The sequence below is a fragment of the Sceloporus occidentalis genome, unplaced genomic scaffold (genome assembly GCF_023333645.1).
Source record: "Sceloporus occidentalis isolate IW3139 unplaced genomic scaffold, rSceOcc1.0.p SCAF_7, whole genome shotgun sequence".
NCBI classification, from domain to species: domain Eukaryota; kingdom Metazoa; phylum Chordata; class Lepidosauria; order Squamata; family Phrynosomatidae; genus Sceloporus; species Sceloporus occidentalis.
The window spans coordinates 18204126-18218444 of NW_028316987.1; the positions used below are offsets into that span (position 1 = coordinate 18204126).

The window sequence follows — 14319 nt, forward strand, 5'->3', positions numbered from 1 at the left end:
TCGAGACTCTACTGTATATGTACTGGTATATGTATGTAATGTTGCTTTTCTTTCTTTTCTTTCTGTGTTTCTTATGTTGAGTGTGAAATAGGTTGTTTGTTTTTAAATCTGTAAAAATTATATATTAAAAGAAAATAAAAAAGAGAAATACATAGAGAGAAAAATGAGATTGCCTCTAGTAGGGCTCTTTGTCATTTCCTGAGCACTTGTGGCTTCACTGTAATGAAAAGTAAAGCCATCCTGTGATGGTCATGAACCCTGATCCCCTCAGTTAAGGGAGACCTCTGATGACAGCTATCATCCTCCATGATTCAGTCTTTCCAAAGCAGTAGTCCTAGAGAAGTGTCTGAGGAGAAGGATACCTAGCATACATACCTGTTACTCTTAATCTTTGCATTTGGACAGTTACGTCTCCTGAATTACCAATAGCCATGGTTGATGGTATTGAAAGCCACAGTGAATTACAGGAAAACTTGCAGAATCAGGCTTTCTCTTATCATGGGTTTCTGTGATAAAACTAGACATGAAAACAGATTGGAATACATCCCAATAATTTAAATGGTTTTTATTAGTATAATATGATGAAGACCTATATTAGACATTGCAAAAATTCCTAGAATGCTACACTTAATGCAAAGACACTACTGTAATTTGTTAAGATTTATGTTGCCCAGCCTGTTTCTAAGCTTAGGGAGCAGGTTTCATTTTGAATCATATTATATTGTGTCATAGGTGATTCCTATCTCTGTTGTTAGATACAAAATTGAATTATCTTCTCCCCTAATTTCCAACCTGATTTCCCTCTAAACAGCCTTTCCTTCCGAAAATCCTGCATGTCCAGGGCTCAAAGTTTCCCAGACAATAGACAAGACTTCTCAGGTATGTCAAGGGTTTGATTTGATGGTTGTTAGGAAGTGTGAGAAGATAAAAAACTTCCTTGTTGTTCTCTGCTATACACTTACCTTATATTTTTCCTATAGATTCTGATTAAAGAATGATGTTTTGAAATATACAGGTACACATACACAAACCCATGGTATTTTTCCCCCTGAATATGTGTGAGAGATTATTTGGGGGGAGGGGTGACTATTTGTGTGAAAGTGTGTATGAGTATGTGTGAACGTGGAGAGAACTTGCCCCACAGTCTAGCTTTGTCCTACACACTGACATTTCTCCTGAAATACTTGAAGGGAAAAGGGATTCCCATCCCTTAAACTACATAGATTAGGACATTTTGCATGGTCTCAGCCAGTTTCTAGCTTTAAAATAGATCACATAGAGGGTGTGCATCTCCTCTTAAGGTTTTTATAAATCTCTTTCAGTGATATTCACTTATTCCTCCACCCCATCACAGGATCTCCACTAAAGGAATGTATTTTTTTTCTGAAAGCAGCTCCTAATGTGTATACTTCATAAAGTACTACCTTGTTTTGTGTCTATCCTAGATCGTGAGAATCAAATCTATGACAAAGCAGAGAAAGGTGGAACATACCCTCGACGTTACCATGTCTCCATGCAACATAAAGATTACAATGATGGTGAGTGTACTCCTGCTTCAGTAAGGCAACCTCCTTTTCTTGACAGAATGACAATTTCATGTTTCTAAGGGAACTGTCTGCTTCCTCAGTTACCAGACCACTCTTCTGCTCTTCTCACTCTTCTTGAAACTGTATAGGGGAACTAAAATGAAGCGGGCAAAGGATTATAAGTGAGAAGTGGACATTTCTCCTTTCTCTTTTCCTGTAGGGAAAGGTTGGAGAAAATAAAGGGAAGGGTGATGGAAAGTAGGATCATGTTACATTACTACTGACTACTGGAGTGATATAAAGAGATGAATGTAATGTGTATTGAAAATAAGCATTGCTCTATCCTGACAAGAAAGTGCTGGGAGTCTTGTCAGGCAATCAAATTAATTTAGGGAATGAATCTCTGAGTAAAATATTTTTAAGCATCAGAATGGTTTTGCCTTTTACACACACACACTGGAAAACTTAGTTGCTGGCTTCTTTGCTGCAGGGTTGTCAGAAGTAACTTAGTTTTTACTTTGCCTTCACATAAGCAAAAGACCACAGCAGCTTTTGTCTGCAGATCTTTTCTCACTATCCCTCAGTGCTGTCTCTCCATACTTTCTTTTCCTTCTAGCATTAGAACTTTTTTATTTCCAAACCTAACTTTTCTTTTTCTGAAACTTGCTAACTCTGCAGGCCGAAGGACATTTCCCCGCATTCGACGCCATCAGGGCAACCTCTTCACACTGGTGCCATCAAGCCGGTCATTGAGCACCAACGGGGAGAATCTGGGCTTGACAGTGCAGTATCTAGATCCTCGTGGGCGCTTGCGAAGTGCTGACAGTGAAAATGCTCTCACTGTGCAGGAGAGGAACATCCCAACCAAATGTAAGCAAACAGTCCAAGATTTCGGAGAAGAAACAGCAGAGCTAACAGTGATTTGCCAATGTATTCAAGATGCATCAAAGCAAGCGTGCACTTATCAGCCTTAATCAGATCTTGTGATGACCATTGGCATACAGGGCTACAGCACTGGAAAATGCTTGATCTTGCATCTGTTGTAGACATATGTCACGCTCACATTCAAAATCCATGTTTTCACTTGAAGAGTGCTGTCAGGGTTTTGATTTTCTTCTAAATTTTCCTTGCCTCTTTCTGGTGGCCTTTCTCTGGTTTCTAAGAATTAGAAGCAAGCATCCTGAATGTGCTACCTTTTTGCTTGTACAGTCGGCCCTTCTTATACACGGATTTTTTATACACGAATTCAAGCATACACGGTTTGAAAATATTCCAAAAAAGTATAAATTTACCTTGATGTTCCATTTTTATTAGGGACACCATTTTGCTATGTCATTATATTTAATGGAACTTGAGCATACACGGATTTTGTTATACACAGGGATCTTGGAACCAAACCCCAGCATATAACAAGGGTCCACTGTACAAGCTGAGGAGCTTATCTACACTTACCCGGGAGTAAACTCCATTGATCTCAAGAAGTCTTCTGAATAGACATGCACCCTTGAATACAGTGTATTCAGTGTATATCCATTACAGTGTATATCCATTCTGGACCTCCCCACCACATAAGGCAAATACCGCGTATGCTCTAGCCGCATTGAAAACATTTATTTATATATTTTTAAGACTTTGTAATTAATAAAAATATGAAAAAAAAAGAAAACAGTGGGGCTTGTGCATGTGGTGCAGCGTGAGCACCACAGGCCCATGCACCATTGCCTGTTCCATCATGCAGCTTTCAACGCAAGCTGAAAGCTGCATATAGCGCGTGCATATGATGTGGGCACACCGTATTTGAATCATACAGTATTTATATTTTTGAGGCTGCAGTCCTGTCCCCGCTGACTTGGGAGAATGTTTAATATGACAGTATTACACACTAGGTCTTTTTAAATGTTGCATTTTATGTTTTGAAAGTAGTAACATAAGTTTAGTGTTTGATATAAAAAGTAAGTATTGTATATATTTCAATTTTACCCCCATATTTTTCTGGAATAAAAACCAAGGGAACATGGTTCTAGCTTCAACATTTCAAGAAATTTGTATCTCTGGCTAGGTCTGTCTGTTGCTTTAAGTCATGATAATTAAGGAGTATAGGAATAGAACTGCTGTTTACCAGTTTTAAGGTGAACAAAAGGAAATACCATTTGGCCACGCTTATAAATTTTCCAGGGGCTTTGGGATGACCAGTAAGTCAAATTATACAGAGACCCTATTGGTATGGTTTAGCTGTTCCTATGTTCTTATAAACTGGAAAGGAGTGTGGCAAAAACCTGTGCAAAAACTGATAACGTTGTCCTAATGTCATCCTAAGCAGAATTAAAGTAAAACAACTATGTATTAAGGGACATATTTTATATACTGCACTTCAACTCTGTAACCTGGAGACTAGAAGCATTTCTTCTCTCTTGCTCATTTTGTTCTAAATAATTACTGTTGACATTTCAAGAATACCCTTATAACAGGGAATGGCTATTGTTCTTTACAGCTCCAAGTGCTCCCATCAACTGGAGAAGGGGGAAACTTTTAGGACAAGGTGCCTTTGGTCGTGTGTACTTATGCTACGATGTGGATACAGGTAGAGAACTTGCAGCTAAGCAAGTCCAATTTGACCCAGACAGCCCTGAAACAAGCAAGGTACTTATGTAACTAAAATGTCATAACCATCAAAGTGCTTCCACATCTTCCTCTGCTAACTAGCTTTAAACCAGGCAGGGTATGTTAATCCTGCTTTGTTTGAGCACTGTAAACCATAATATCTTACTTTGAATATTACATGAACATCCGTGGGGTGGTGAAGAAGAAATGGAGATGCTGTGTATGCCAGTACAATGCTAGTTCAATATAATTCATGGATTAATACTACAACAGGAGTTTTTGTTTATTTTTATCATTTTTCATAAGCAAGCAAGCAATGTTTATTGATTAGCCCATAGGGCGTCTCAAAATAACACAAAAGATAGCAGAACACACTATAAAATTCTATAGAAATTCTATAAAAATTACAAAGGACCTAAAAATACAATCAAATATATAAAATGGAAGTAAAATACCATATAAATACTTTATGAATACAGTACCATATAAGTACAATACCCAAAAGTAAAACAGAGTTATAAAACTGATTAGAAAAAAATATATTTTTCATTTCATTTTTCATAAGCAAATTTGTGGATCCTCAGGGTGTATTAGGGTGTCACTATCAGTTGTAAAGACTCTAGTTTATTACCGTATATACTCACCTATAACACTAAATACAGTATGTTCAAAAATTGACTTCCAAATCCCAGGTTGACTTATTTACGGGTCAGTATGGTAATGTGATATCAGATCTTTGAGATTTCCCCATGCGGTGGGAAGACAGTTTCTTTTTCTCTTGAGCCAAGCAGAAAGAGTCCTCAGTGATTAATTGCTGTTGGAAAACAGAGTCCCTCTCCCCCCTGTGCTGGCCCTTGCTATCTGGGTAAAGGCTGAAACTAAAGTTGAAACAAACGCTGAAGCAAAAAGCCTCAATTAGAGTTTCTTGCAGTATGCATGCATATACACGCTGAAGAAGCCTCCAGATTTTACCTTCAGTTTATGCACGGGTCATGGCAAAATCCATAATTTTGGCCCCAAAACCTGCCCTCAACTTATACATGAGGTCGGCTTATAATTAAGTATATATGCTATATAGTATCTGTCATATTTTGTAGGCTGTTATGATGATAGACATTGGGGCTGCCATGTTTATGATCCATTAATTTGTTAGATAAATTGATTAATAAGCACCCTTTATTGACTAAAGAGTAGCCTCTAAAGGATCAGGCACAGTTTGTTTTTTGTATTTTTATATTAATGGAAACTCCATATGTCACCATCATAAAAGAAGTATTCTCTCTTCTCACTCTTTGGCTTGTTCTTGATTTGTTTTTCAGGTTTGTTAGTAGAAAAGCAAGCCAGAGAAGAGTAGCTCTCTGTGTTTGCATTACATAGTAAAACAAATCTCAGAGCAGGGCTCCATGTTTGTTTAGCTTCTCTCACTGCAAGCAGGAACGATGAAATCACAGATCTCTGGCTTACTGTTTTGTGCAAATTTGCCAGAGACAATCATAGTGTGTAGACTTGTTCAACAACTTTAGTTTAACGAATCATGGCATTTTCTTCCACACCACAAACAAAAGGTGGGGGGGGGGAGATGAGCAGCGAACATGAATAGAGAGGCAGGTCGAATAAAACTTGTTTTAATCTAAATGGGACCATTCTCGCTGAACCAACTATGTTTTTCTTGCTTTTCCTGAAGCATGTTATTTGTGCAAAGGCCAGCTTGCTCTTTCTTTGCAAGGTAGATTAAATGACTTTCTCCATGGCTGCAGGAAGTGAGTGCTTTAGAGTGTGAGATTCAGCTGCTGAAGAACCTTCAACATGAGCGCATTGTCCAGTATTATGGATGCTTGAGGGACCGAGCAGAAAAGACCCTCAGCATTTTCATGGAGTACATGCCAGGGGTAAGAGTTGATTTGGTCCTCTAGAAAGCAATAATTATCTGCTTCTGACTACAGTGGGCTGCAACAATTTTTTTCCCCTGAAGTACTCTTCAATACCTTTTCCTGATTTTCATGTGAAGGGTTCTGTCAAAGACCAGCTGAAGGCTTATGGTGCACTGACAGAAAATGTGACCCGGAAGTACACTCGTCAGATTTTGGAAGGAGTCTGTTATCTTCACAGCAACATGATTGTACACAGGGATATAAAGGGTAAGAGACACCAGTGGAGGGAAGAGATTTTGTACATACCAGTTTGTTTGCAGTTGTCCTGCTCTGAGACCTGTGTTCCTTCATGCCCAAAATCTCAAAAGGCGGTAAATGCTTACAGGAAGATATTTCTTAGAGTGCATCCAGAATCAAGACTGTTTTGGACTTACTGCATAGCTTAGTATTATAGTTTTGTCCCTTGCCATTCCAACAGCTATCTACTCAATAACTTTCTCATCTTTGAAATACTACCCATAATTTTTTGCTGTTGGCCCATTAAAGTGATAGAATGATAAAGTGAAGTCTTGCCTGATCCCCTTACCAATTGGAAGCCATTCTGAATCTTCATATTCAGTCCTAACTTGGGTGTGAATATAGATTAAACATCAGGATAATAAAATGCTGTAGGGCACACATTTCTTTTACAATTCATAGTTTTTCATAGGCATCGTCGTAATCTATAATACATAAGTTTGGTTTTCTTCTGAAATTCTTAGGCACACTCCATTATCCATTGTGTCTCTGCAATATTATCCCTATTACTTCTTTCTTTTCTGAATCCAGATTGCATATCTAGCTTTTCTCATTCCATATATGGTAAAATATTTGTTGTAAATTTTTGACCATCACTTTGCTTGAATGGAGAGTAATCCAGTGGTTACCACAGTCCCTGGTATCTCCTTTCTTGGGGATTGAAATATATAATGAGCATTTCCAATGTGTGGACCACTGTTTTATTTTCCGTATTCATTGGCAGATTTTAGCTAAAATTTGAATTGATATTTTCTCTGTAGCTTGAATAGTTTTCATTATTTACCTGTTTCTTTATCTGAAACCATATGTTGGATTATCTTCCTTCAACATGTGCCTTCTCGGTCTTCCATATTTGACTCATGTGCTACATGCCTTCTGGTAGTGCTGAGTGGTTTACTATACAGTAGCAGTAAAATTGCTAGATACACATTCATCCTGGCGTTAGTTTCTTTCATCCCTAGTCTGTCTTCTCTTTTCTGCACTTACGTAAAAGCCTCTAATATATTTCAAGGATCTCTATGTGACCCTGTTTATTTCAAACTGGATGAAAACCGCAGATTGTATATCTGGATTTTGAATTGTACACTGTTTTTGCTTTTGTTTTCTCCCTTTCTGGAAATCAGGAGCAAATATTCTCCGTGACTCTGCTGGTAACGTGAAGCTTGGGGACTTTGGGGCCAGCAAACGGCTACAGACAATCTGCATGTCTGGGACTGGCATCCGTTCAGTCACAGGCACACCCTATTGGATGAGTCCAGAAGTAATCAGTGGAGAAGGTTATGGAAGAAAGGCCGACGTCTGGTAAGAAGCTTTCTATTGCAATGTTGGCGCTTTGGGCTCCATAAATATTTAAGCTTAAGAGGCAGTTTACAGGTCCAAACTTCTATAGCTTACCACAGGGTTGGCCCTCCAGCTGTTGGACAGCAACTTTCATCAGGCTGAGCTAGCGTAACTAGTGATGAAGAATGATGGGAGTTGCATTCCAACAACATCTGAATGTCCATCAGTCCCTTGCCACTGTTTTTAAGAATAAAGTATGAAACTTCTGCATATTTCCCCCCTGTCCTCATGATCAGCTCTCTCTACATCAGTGGTTTCCAAACTTTAGTCCTCCAGGTGTTTAGGACTTATACTCCCAGAAACCCCAGCCAGCTTGGCCAACAATCAGGAATTCTGGGAGGTGAAGTCCAAAAGACCTGGAAAGCCAGAGTTTGGGAACCACTACTCTATGTGATTTAGACTATGATACATGTTTTATACTTCTGCATATTTAGGGGTTCAGCTGGGCATGGTGATGATGATGGTGATAAGAGTTGCCATGGCTTTTGAGTAACTACTAGACAGAAGTCTGATGCATTTTTTTAGATGGAGCATATTCTGTGCTCCAGCTGTAGAGTTCTGTTTGTCTCCCTCCCACCTTCAGTGTGGCTCATGAAAGGGATGCTGTCATCAGTTGTGCACCACCTCCATGGGAACTCTTTCCCTGGTATCTGACCCCTCTTTACTAGATGGTGAAATCTGTGGGCTGCTTTGTTAATGGGAAGTGAGTGATATACATTGTTTTATTATTACATGCCAAATTTCACAGAGAAACGGAATTCATGTTCCATACCTATTCAGTATATGATTTGATCAGTAGACGGGGGCCAAGTGTATTTTATTATATTTTTTATTTAGGGGGTTGTCCTGTGGTTCAAGGGGATATCTAAGTTGTTCAGTTGATAGAAGTAAACCTCACACATCTATATATTTTTGCTAAAATTACAACATTTCCTCTCTCATATTACTAAAGCATTGTTAAGCTTCTCTGACTTCTTTTAAAAAAATAGATTCTTGGTGGTATAAGCTTTTTTCTGTATATTTCTAGGAGCCTTGCCTGTACTGTTGTGGAGATGTTAACAGAGAAACCGCCTTGGGCCGAGTATGAAGCCATGGCAGCGATTTTCAAGATTGCCACACAGCCAACAAATCCCCAGCTGCCTTCTCACATATCAGAAACATGCCGAGATTTCCTCAGACGAATCTTTGTGGAAGCCAAGCAAAGACCTTCAGCTGAAGAGCTGCTCCAGCATCCCTTTGCAGAGCTCCCATACTGAATCTTCTCCCTCCCACTGCAAACAGCACTTCTCCCTGACGTTTGACACTCAACCTTCTGAAGAGGCTGAGCAGCAGCAATAGCAAAGTGTCAATCCCAAAGGCCTAAAAAAGCATGGTGTGAGAAGAAAGCAAGGATGTCAGTTGCTTTTAGGTTGATACCTTTCAGCTATTCTACATCTACATCCCTGCCTTTGTTGGTATGCAGACATGACGCCATGATGTGCCTCCATACGCTGGAAGAAGTCGGGGGGCCATTTTATTTGAATGTAGCTCTGTGCCAAAAGCTGGACCAAAGTGGAAGATGAGGATTTATCATTTGTGGTAACAGCTAAGATCCAATACTTTGTGTGCTGAGATCATGCTTTTATTCTGTTTCACAACTCCCAGGACCTTACCAAGTCATGTGCCACAGAAAACATGCACTTCAATATTATATATAATAATAATTATATATTTTTCTTAAGTATTCAGCATCTGAAAGTTTTCAGAAAATATTGATTTAGAAGAACATGTGAATAGTATTGTTTTATAATGGTGAACTGAAGAGCTGGGGGCAAGGTGTTTTGTTCCTTCATTCTGTTTCTTTTTCTTTACCTTTATCTATTTCTTATCCAAATGTCTGGATGATGAAATAGGGGTTCCAATGGAACACAAGCACAGTGGAGCCAAAGCAGTGAAGGCTTCCTGCATGAAACAAGGAAATCAAACTTTTTTTTCTTTACTGGGCTGTTCGAGGTGCAATTCAGGAGTGTGCATTCTGTGCCTATGCAATAACTGTGTGCTAACACAGGATTTAGTTATCTGGCACAAAACTCAGCATCCTGGGACTCGATACTTTTAACTTTTTTATTTATTTTTAAAAAAAATTAAAAGCAAGTTTCTAATCTTTATAGCTATAGAGAAACTATAAATTCTGAAAATATGGAAGGTGCCTTGTGACTTCCCAGAAGCCACAAGATACTGAGGAGTTGCTGGTTGGGGCAGATGTTCAGTGTTCCTTCCAGGAATAGCAAAAAGCCAAATGATCAAACTCAAGGATATATATGAAATGTTACTTTATTAGCATAATTTATTCTGATCATAGAACTTGCCATTTTATGGGTTATTTTAGCACATGCACTCAAATGATGGGAATGATTGTGAAAAATGCCTGGCATTCATGTGTTTCCCCATGCATAGCTGTTGTTGGCAGCTGAGGAAAGCACTCTGCATTGGAGAACCACCACTGCAGCCATCCCATGAAATATCCTGACTTGCATCCCTGTAAGACATTGAACTCACCTTTACCTCCATTTAATCGCTTCTTCCATCCTTCTACAGAACAGCCACTAGTGCCATAATTAATTTTTTTGCCAGCACTCCTAAGCAAATAGGATTTCATTGTTGCCAAGATTTATTTCAGGGAAGGGCAAAAAGCTGAGCTGAGAGGACTTCTGTATTCCATGTTGAGCAGAGTCATATTTAGGCATCTGTTAGAGTTCTTTGTTTTGCCCATCTGCAATCACTAATATTGAATTTTCAGAATACACTTGAATGAAATCATTTTTTTTTCAGTGGAACTTTTGTGATGCAAGCAGGACAGGGAATTTGAACATATAAGCAAAAAATTATGACTATATTTAAAGAATAAGATCTGCTAGTTTCAAATGCTGAATTAATTCTTGATCAGGAATCTTGGCATTGTTTTCTGAGGAGCACCTGAATAATGTAATTTGGTGCAGTCTGGAAATTGTCTCCAGTCTGACTCCACTCTTTCAGGCTTTGAGCTGCTAATACAAATAGCCTTGTTTGTCCTTTAAAGTTTGGACTTAATATGTTCACACAGGGCTACGATAAGAAAAAAGTTGCCATCCTTTATGGAACTCATGTATATTCCAGTTCTGTTTAAAGTTTCAAGCACTCACTTCCTAGGACAGATGAAGGATGTAACCAGTGTGTTATGTTGCAAACAGTATTGCAAATACTACGTTTCTGCTGTCTGCTCTTGGTGCATTTTGGCCACCCATATTCCAACTAAAGTACCTTTAGTTTGACAACACCCTTTCACAAGTTCAGTCAACTCTTGGCATTTTGCAAAGTTAGGTTTACTTCTACCTGTCAACATTTTATGAGGGTTGCTTCAGTCACAAGGTGGCAACCTAAACAGCTGCTAATAAGAGCAAGGCTAGGCAGTGGAGAGCCAGTGAGGTGTAGTTGTTTGAGCATTGGACTATGACGCTTACATACCCAGCTATTGAAACTCACTGGGTGACCTAGGGCAAGTCACACTCACTCAGCCTCAAAGGAAGGCAAAGGCAAAGCCCCTCTCAACAAATCTTACGAGGGAAATTCTGTGATAGGTTTACCTTAGGGTCATCCCAAGTCGAAAGTGACTTGGGACCTACACACCAACATAGGCAGTGCTTCCCATAATACATCAGAAGTAGCTTTAAAACAGAATGCAGTTGCAGTGGATAAAATGCAGCAAACATTGAAAGTTCCTCACTTCTGCCCCCAGCCTTGTAGCATGGCAAGGTGTGAAGCCAGGTTACTTGGGCTTTGCTTTAAGATAATACTGTTTTGTGGTGGGTTGCACAAAGATCAAAGTAGAATGCCATGTTCTCAGTTCAGCTGAGCTGAGATCCAAAGAAGCAACAGTTTTTCTTACTTCACATGCCAGTATCCTTTGTATATCTTGAAGACAACTTGAGAGGTTAGAAGGTGTACTGTCCTGAAATATCTCTGCTCTCTTGTAGTATGCTCTGTGATAAAGCAAGTGCCCAACAGCACAGTTCTTCCCTCCACCTCTATCCAAGAATGTGATAATGTTGGCTTGGCTGCCCATTTGTATGATACACTCCAGTACCTGGACCCAGGCTGCTGATTCAGCATAAGAAATAAGCCAAAGCATTACATGTATGGATGCACTTTTACAAATGTATTTATATCACTATTTGGTAAGCTCTTTACATCATGTAAGCAAATTGTGATGCCTCATACTTTTTTTATTTATATCATAATTTGTCGATTTTTATAGATATGTACAGCAACTGTTATGGGATGGGGAGGGAGGAAATTGAAACCTTTATGAATTTGAAAAAGGGGGAAAGAAGCAGCTGGTTTTGCAAATAATTTCATTATAGTTTTATAGTAAGATGTGTCAAGCCAAAATGCCTCTTTGTTTTCTCACTGGTGTGTTGGGGAGGGAGAGGGAAGATGTGAATTTTGTTTTACAGAAATAAGAAATAATTGCAATATATAACACCAGGGATCCATGTGTGCTTAGAACTATTATTTTATATGCTGTTTCTAGGATGTATTTGTAAAATGCAATTCTAAACTAGTTGCAGAGATCTGCAAGAGAAGGCCATTAGCTGTACAGCAAGTGATCTGTAAAGATCAACACATTGTTACTCAAAGCAATATGGAGAAAGAATAGATTTGTCCCTTAAAATTACATATAAGCCTCTTGCGTATATTTGGATAGGTTTCTTGTATGTAAGTTCTGAATACAAGGAGGACACAGCTTTCTTCATTAGGCTCATTACCTCTCTACATGCAGATAATGTCTCTATCATCAATAGAGACATCTCTCCTTTGCAAAGGTGGCTGTCCTTTGGATACTCATCCCCATTTTCCTCCTCAAGGCCAGAGCTTACATATAAGGAGAGCAACCAGATGGCACTGGAGAGCAGTTCTACTTATGTTAACTCAAAAGTAAGCCACCTTTAGTTCAGTGAAACTGTCTTCCTAATTTTTATTCACTAAAAACGATTGGCGTCTTTCTTTTGTGATGTATATGTCTTGTTCAACTGCTTCCAGTCAGAAAGTCATTTTCTTTCATACTGGAAAGTAATAGAATCAGAGTTCGAAGAGGGCCATCCACTCCAACCCCCTGCCATGCAGTAACATAGAATCAAAGCACCCTTGAGAGATGGTCATTCAGCCTCTGTTTAAAAACCTCCAAAGGAAACTCCACCACTCTCCGAAGGAATGCATTCCACTGTCAAATAGCTCTTACTGTCAGGAAGTTGTTCCTAAAGTTGAGGTGGAATCTCCTTCCTCTACAGTAGTTTGAATCCATTGCTCTGGGTCCTATTCTCTGGAGTAGTAGAAAGCAAGCTTGCTCCAGCCTCAGTGACATCCCTTCAGATATGTATACACGCCTATCATATCACCTCTTAATCTTCCCTTCTTCAGGCTAAACATATCCAGCTCCCTAAGTCTCTCCTCATAGAGCATGGTTTCCAGACGCTTCACCTTTAGCCTGTTTGAATTCTGTCATATTCTGCATCCTCACTGCAGAAATAATCCAGTTTGACACCACTTTAACTGTCATGGCTCAATCCTATGGACTTCTGGGAATTGTAGGTTGGTGTAGTAGCACGATCCTGACAGACAAGGCTACATGTCTCACAAAACTAAAGTTCCCAAAATTCCATAACATGGTGCCATGTCAAAGTGATGTCAAACTGGATTGTTTCTGCAGTGCAGATACAGCCTTAGACTGTTGTGGGCTCCTGAGTCTTCGTTGCAGTTTTTGCTTTCAGTGAACATTACTAGGCTTTATGGGTGTAGGTGGGGGGGAAACAATTTGCAAGGAGATAATTTGCAAATTTTCTGATGGAATTGTGTGTGAGAAAACAAAGATGATGGTGTTTGGGCTTGGCATGACGATTCTGTACACTCCAGGTTTATCCAGCAGTATTGTGCTAAACTGCAGCATTATATCCTCATTATTGTAGGATGCCATGTTCATGTCTAAAGAAGCTCTTTGCTTTAGAGAAAGCTACTATGGCCAAACAATGTCCGCATGTGACTCTGGTTGAATATTACAATTTGATGTTGTGTTTTACAGCCCAACCTTAAGCAGATAGAAAGAAATGTCACTGTCTTCAAACAGGGTTTATGTTTATGTGGATCACCCCGTGCATGTGGATCACAACCAGTATGATTCTGTAATTTCCACACAAAAGCAGTATATAACTGAACTGGGGAACCTATCACCCAATTGATGTTGGGCTGTGGTCATCCTTAGCCAAAATAGTCAATGGTAATTGTTGGAAATGTGGTTCTGCAGCATCTAGTGGACCACATGTCCTGGTCTACAAAGTCATTGAGAATATGAAGTAAAACCCACAGAATCTTTAAATGTCCTGTAGTAGAGTAAGCTTTTTAAAAATGATTCATAATAAAGAGATAATTCCCTAGAACATTTTCAAAGTGCATCATGTGAACCTCATTTGTCAGCAGATCTGGGCAGTCTGCAATCCTAATGAACCTGAAGTGTACAGAAGAACTTGAACCACTTGTGTCTTTCTAATTTTTATAAATACCTATGCTGACCAGGGCTTGCAGTGCAAAGCCAGGCCAATGTATAACTTTTATTTACAATAAAATATCATTTTCAGTTGTTATTGTTTATAAGATTTTCTGGTACTGTCAGT

General features: G+C 39.1%; 1 protein-coding gene across 1 annotated transcript in view; it reads left to right on the forward strand.

Moving 5' to 3' along the window:
* MAP3K3 (mitogen-activated protein kinase kinase kinase 3) overlaps nt 1–14279 on the forward strand; it is a 51192-nt gene extending 36913 nt beyond the window's left edge. The window contains exons 10-17 of the mRNA XM_089532227.1: nt 812–879; nt 1446–1538; nt 2205–2396; nt 4018–4166; nt 5885–6016; nt 6136–6265; nt 7420–7597; nt 8664–14279. Coding sequence (XP_089388353.1) covers nt 812–879; nt 1446–1538; nt 2205–2396; nt 4018–4166; nt 5885–6016; nt 6136–6265; nt 7420–7597; nt 8664–8892 — 1171 coding nt within the window. The 3' untranslated portion in view covers nt 8893–14279. The remainder of the gene's footprint in view (nt 1–811; nt 880–1445; nt 1539–2204; nt 2397–4017; nt 4167–5884; nt 6017–6135; nt 6266–7419; nt 7598–8663) is intronic.
* Nucleotides 14280–14319: the final 40 nt, after the last annotated feature.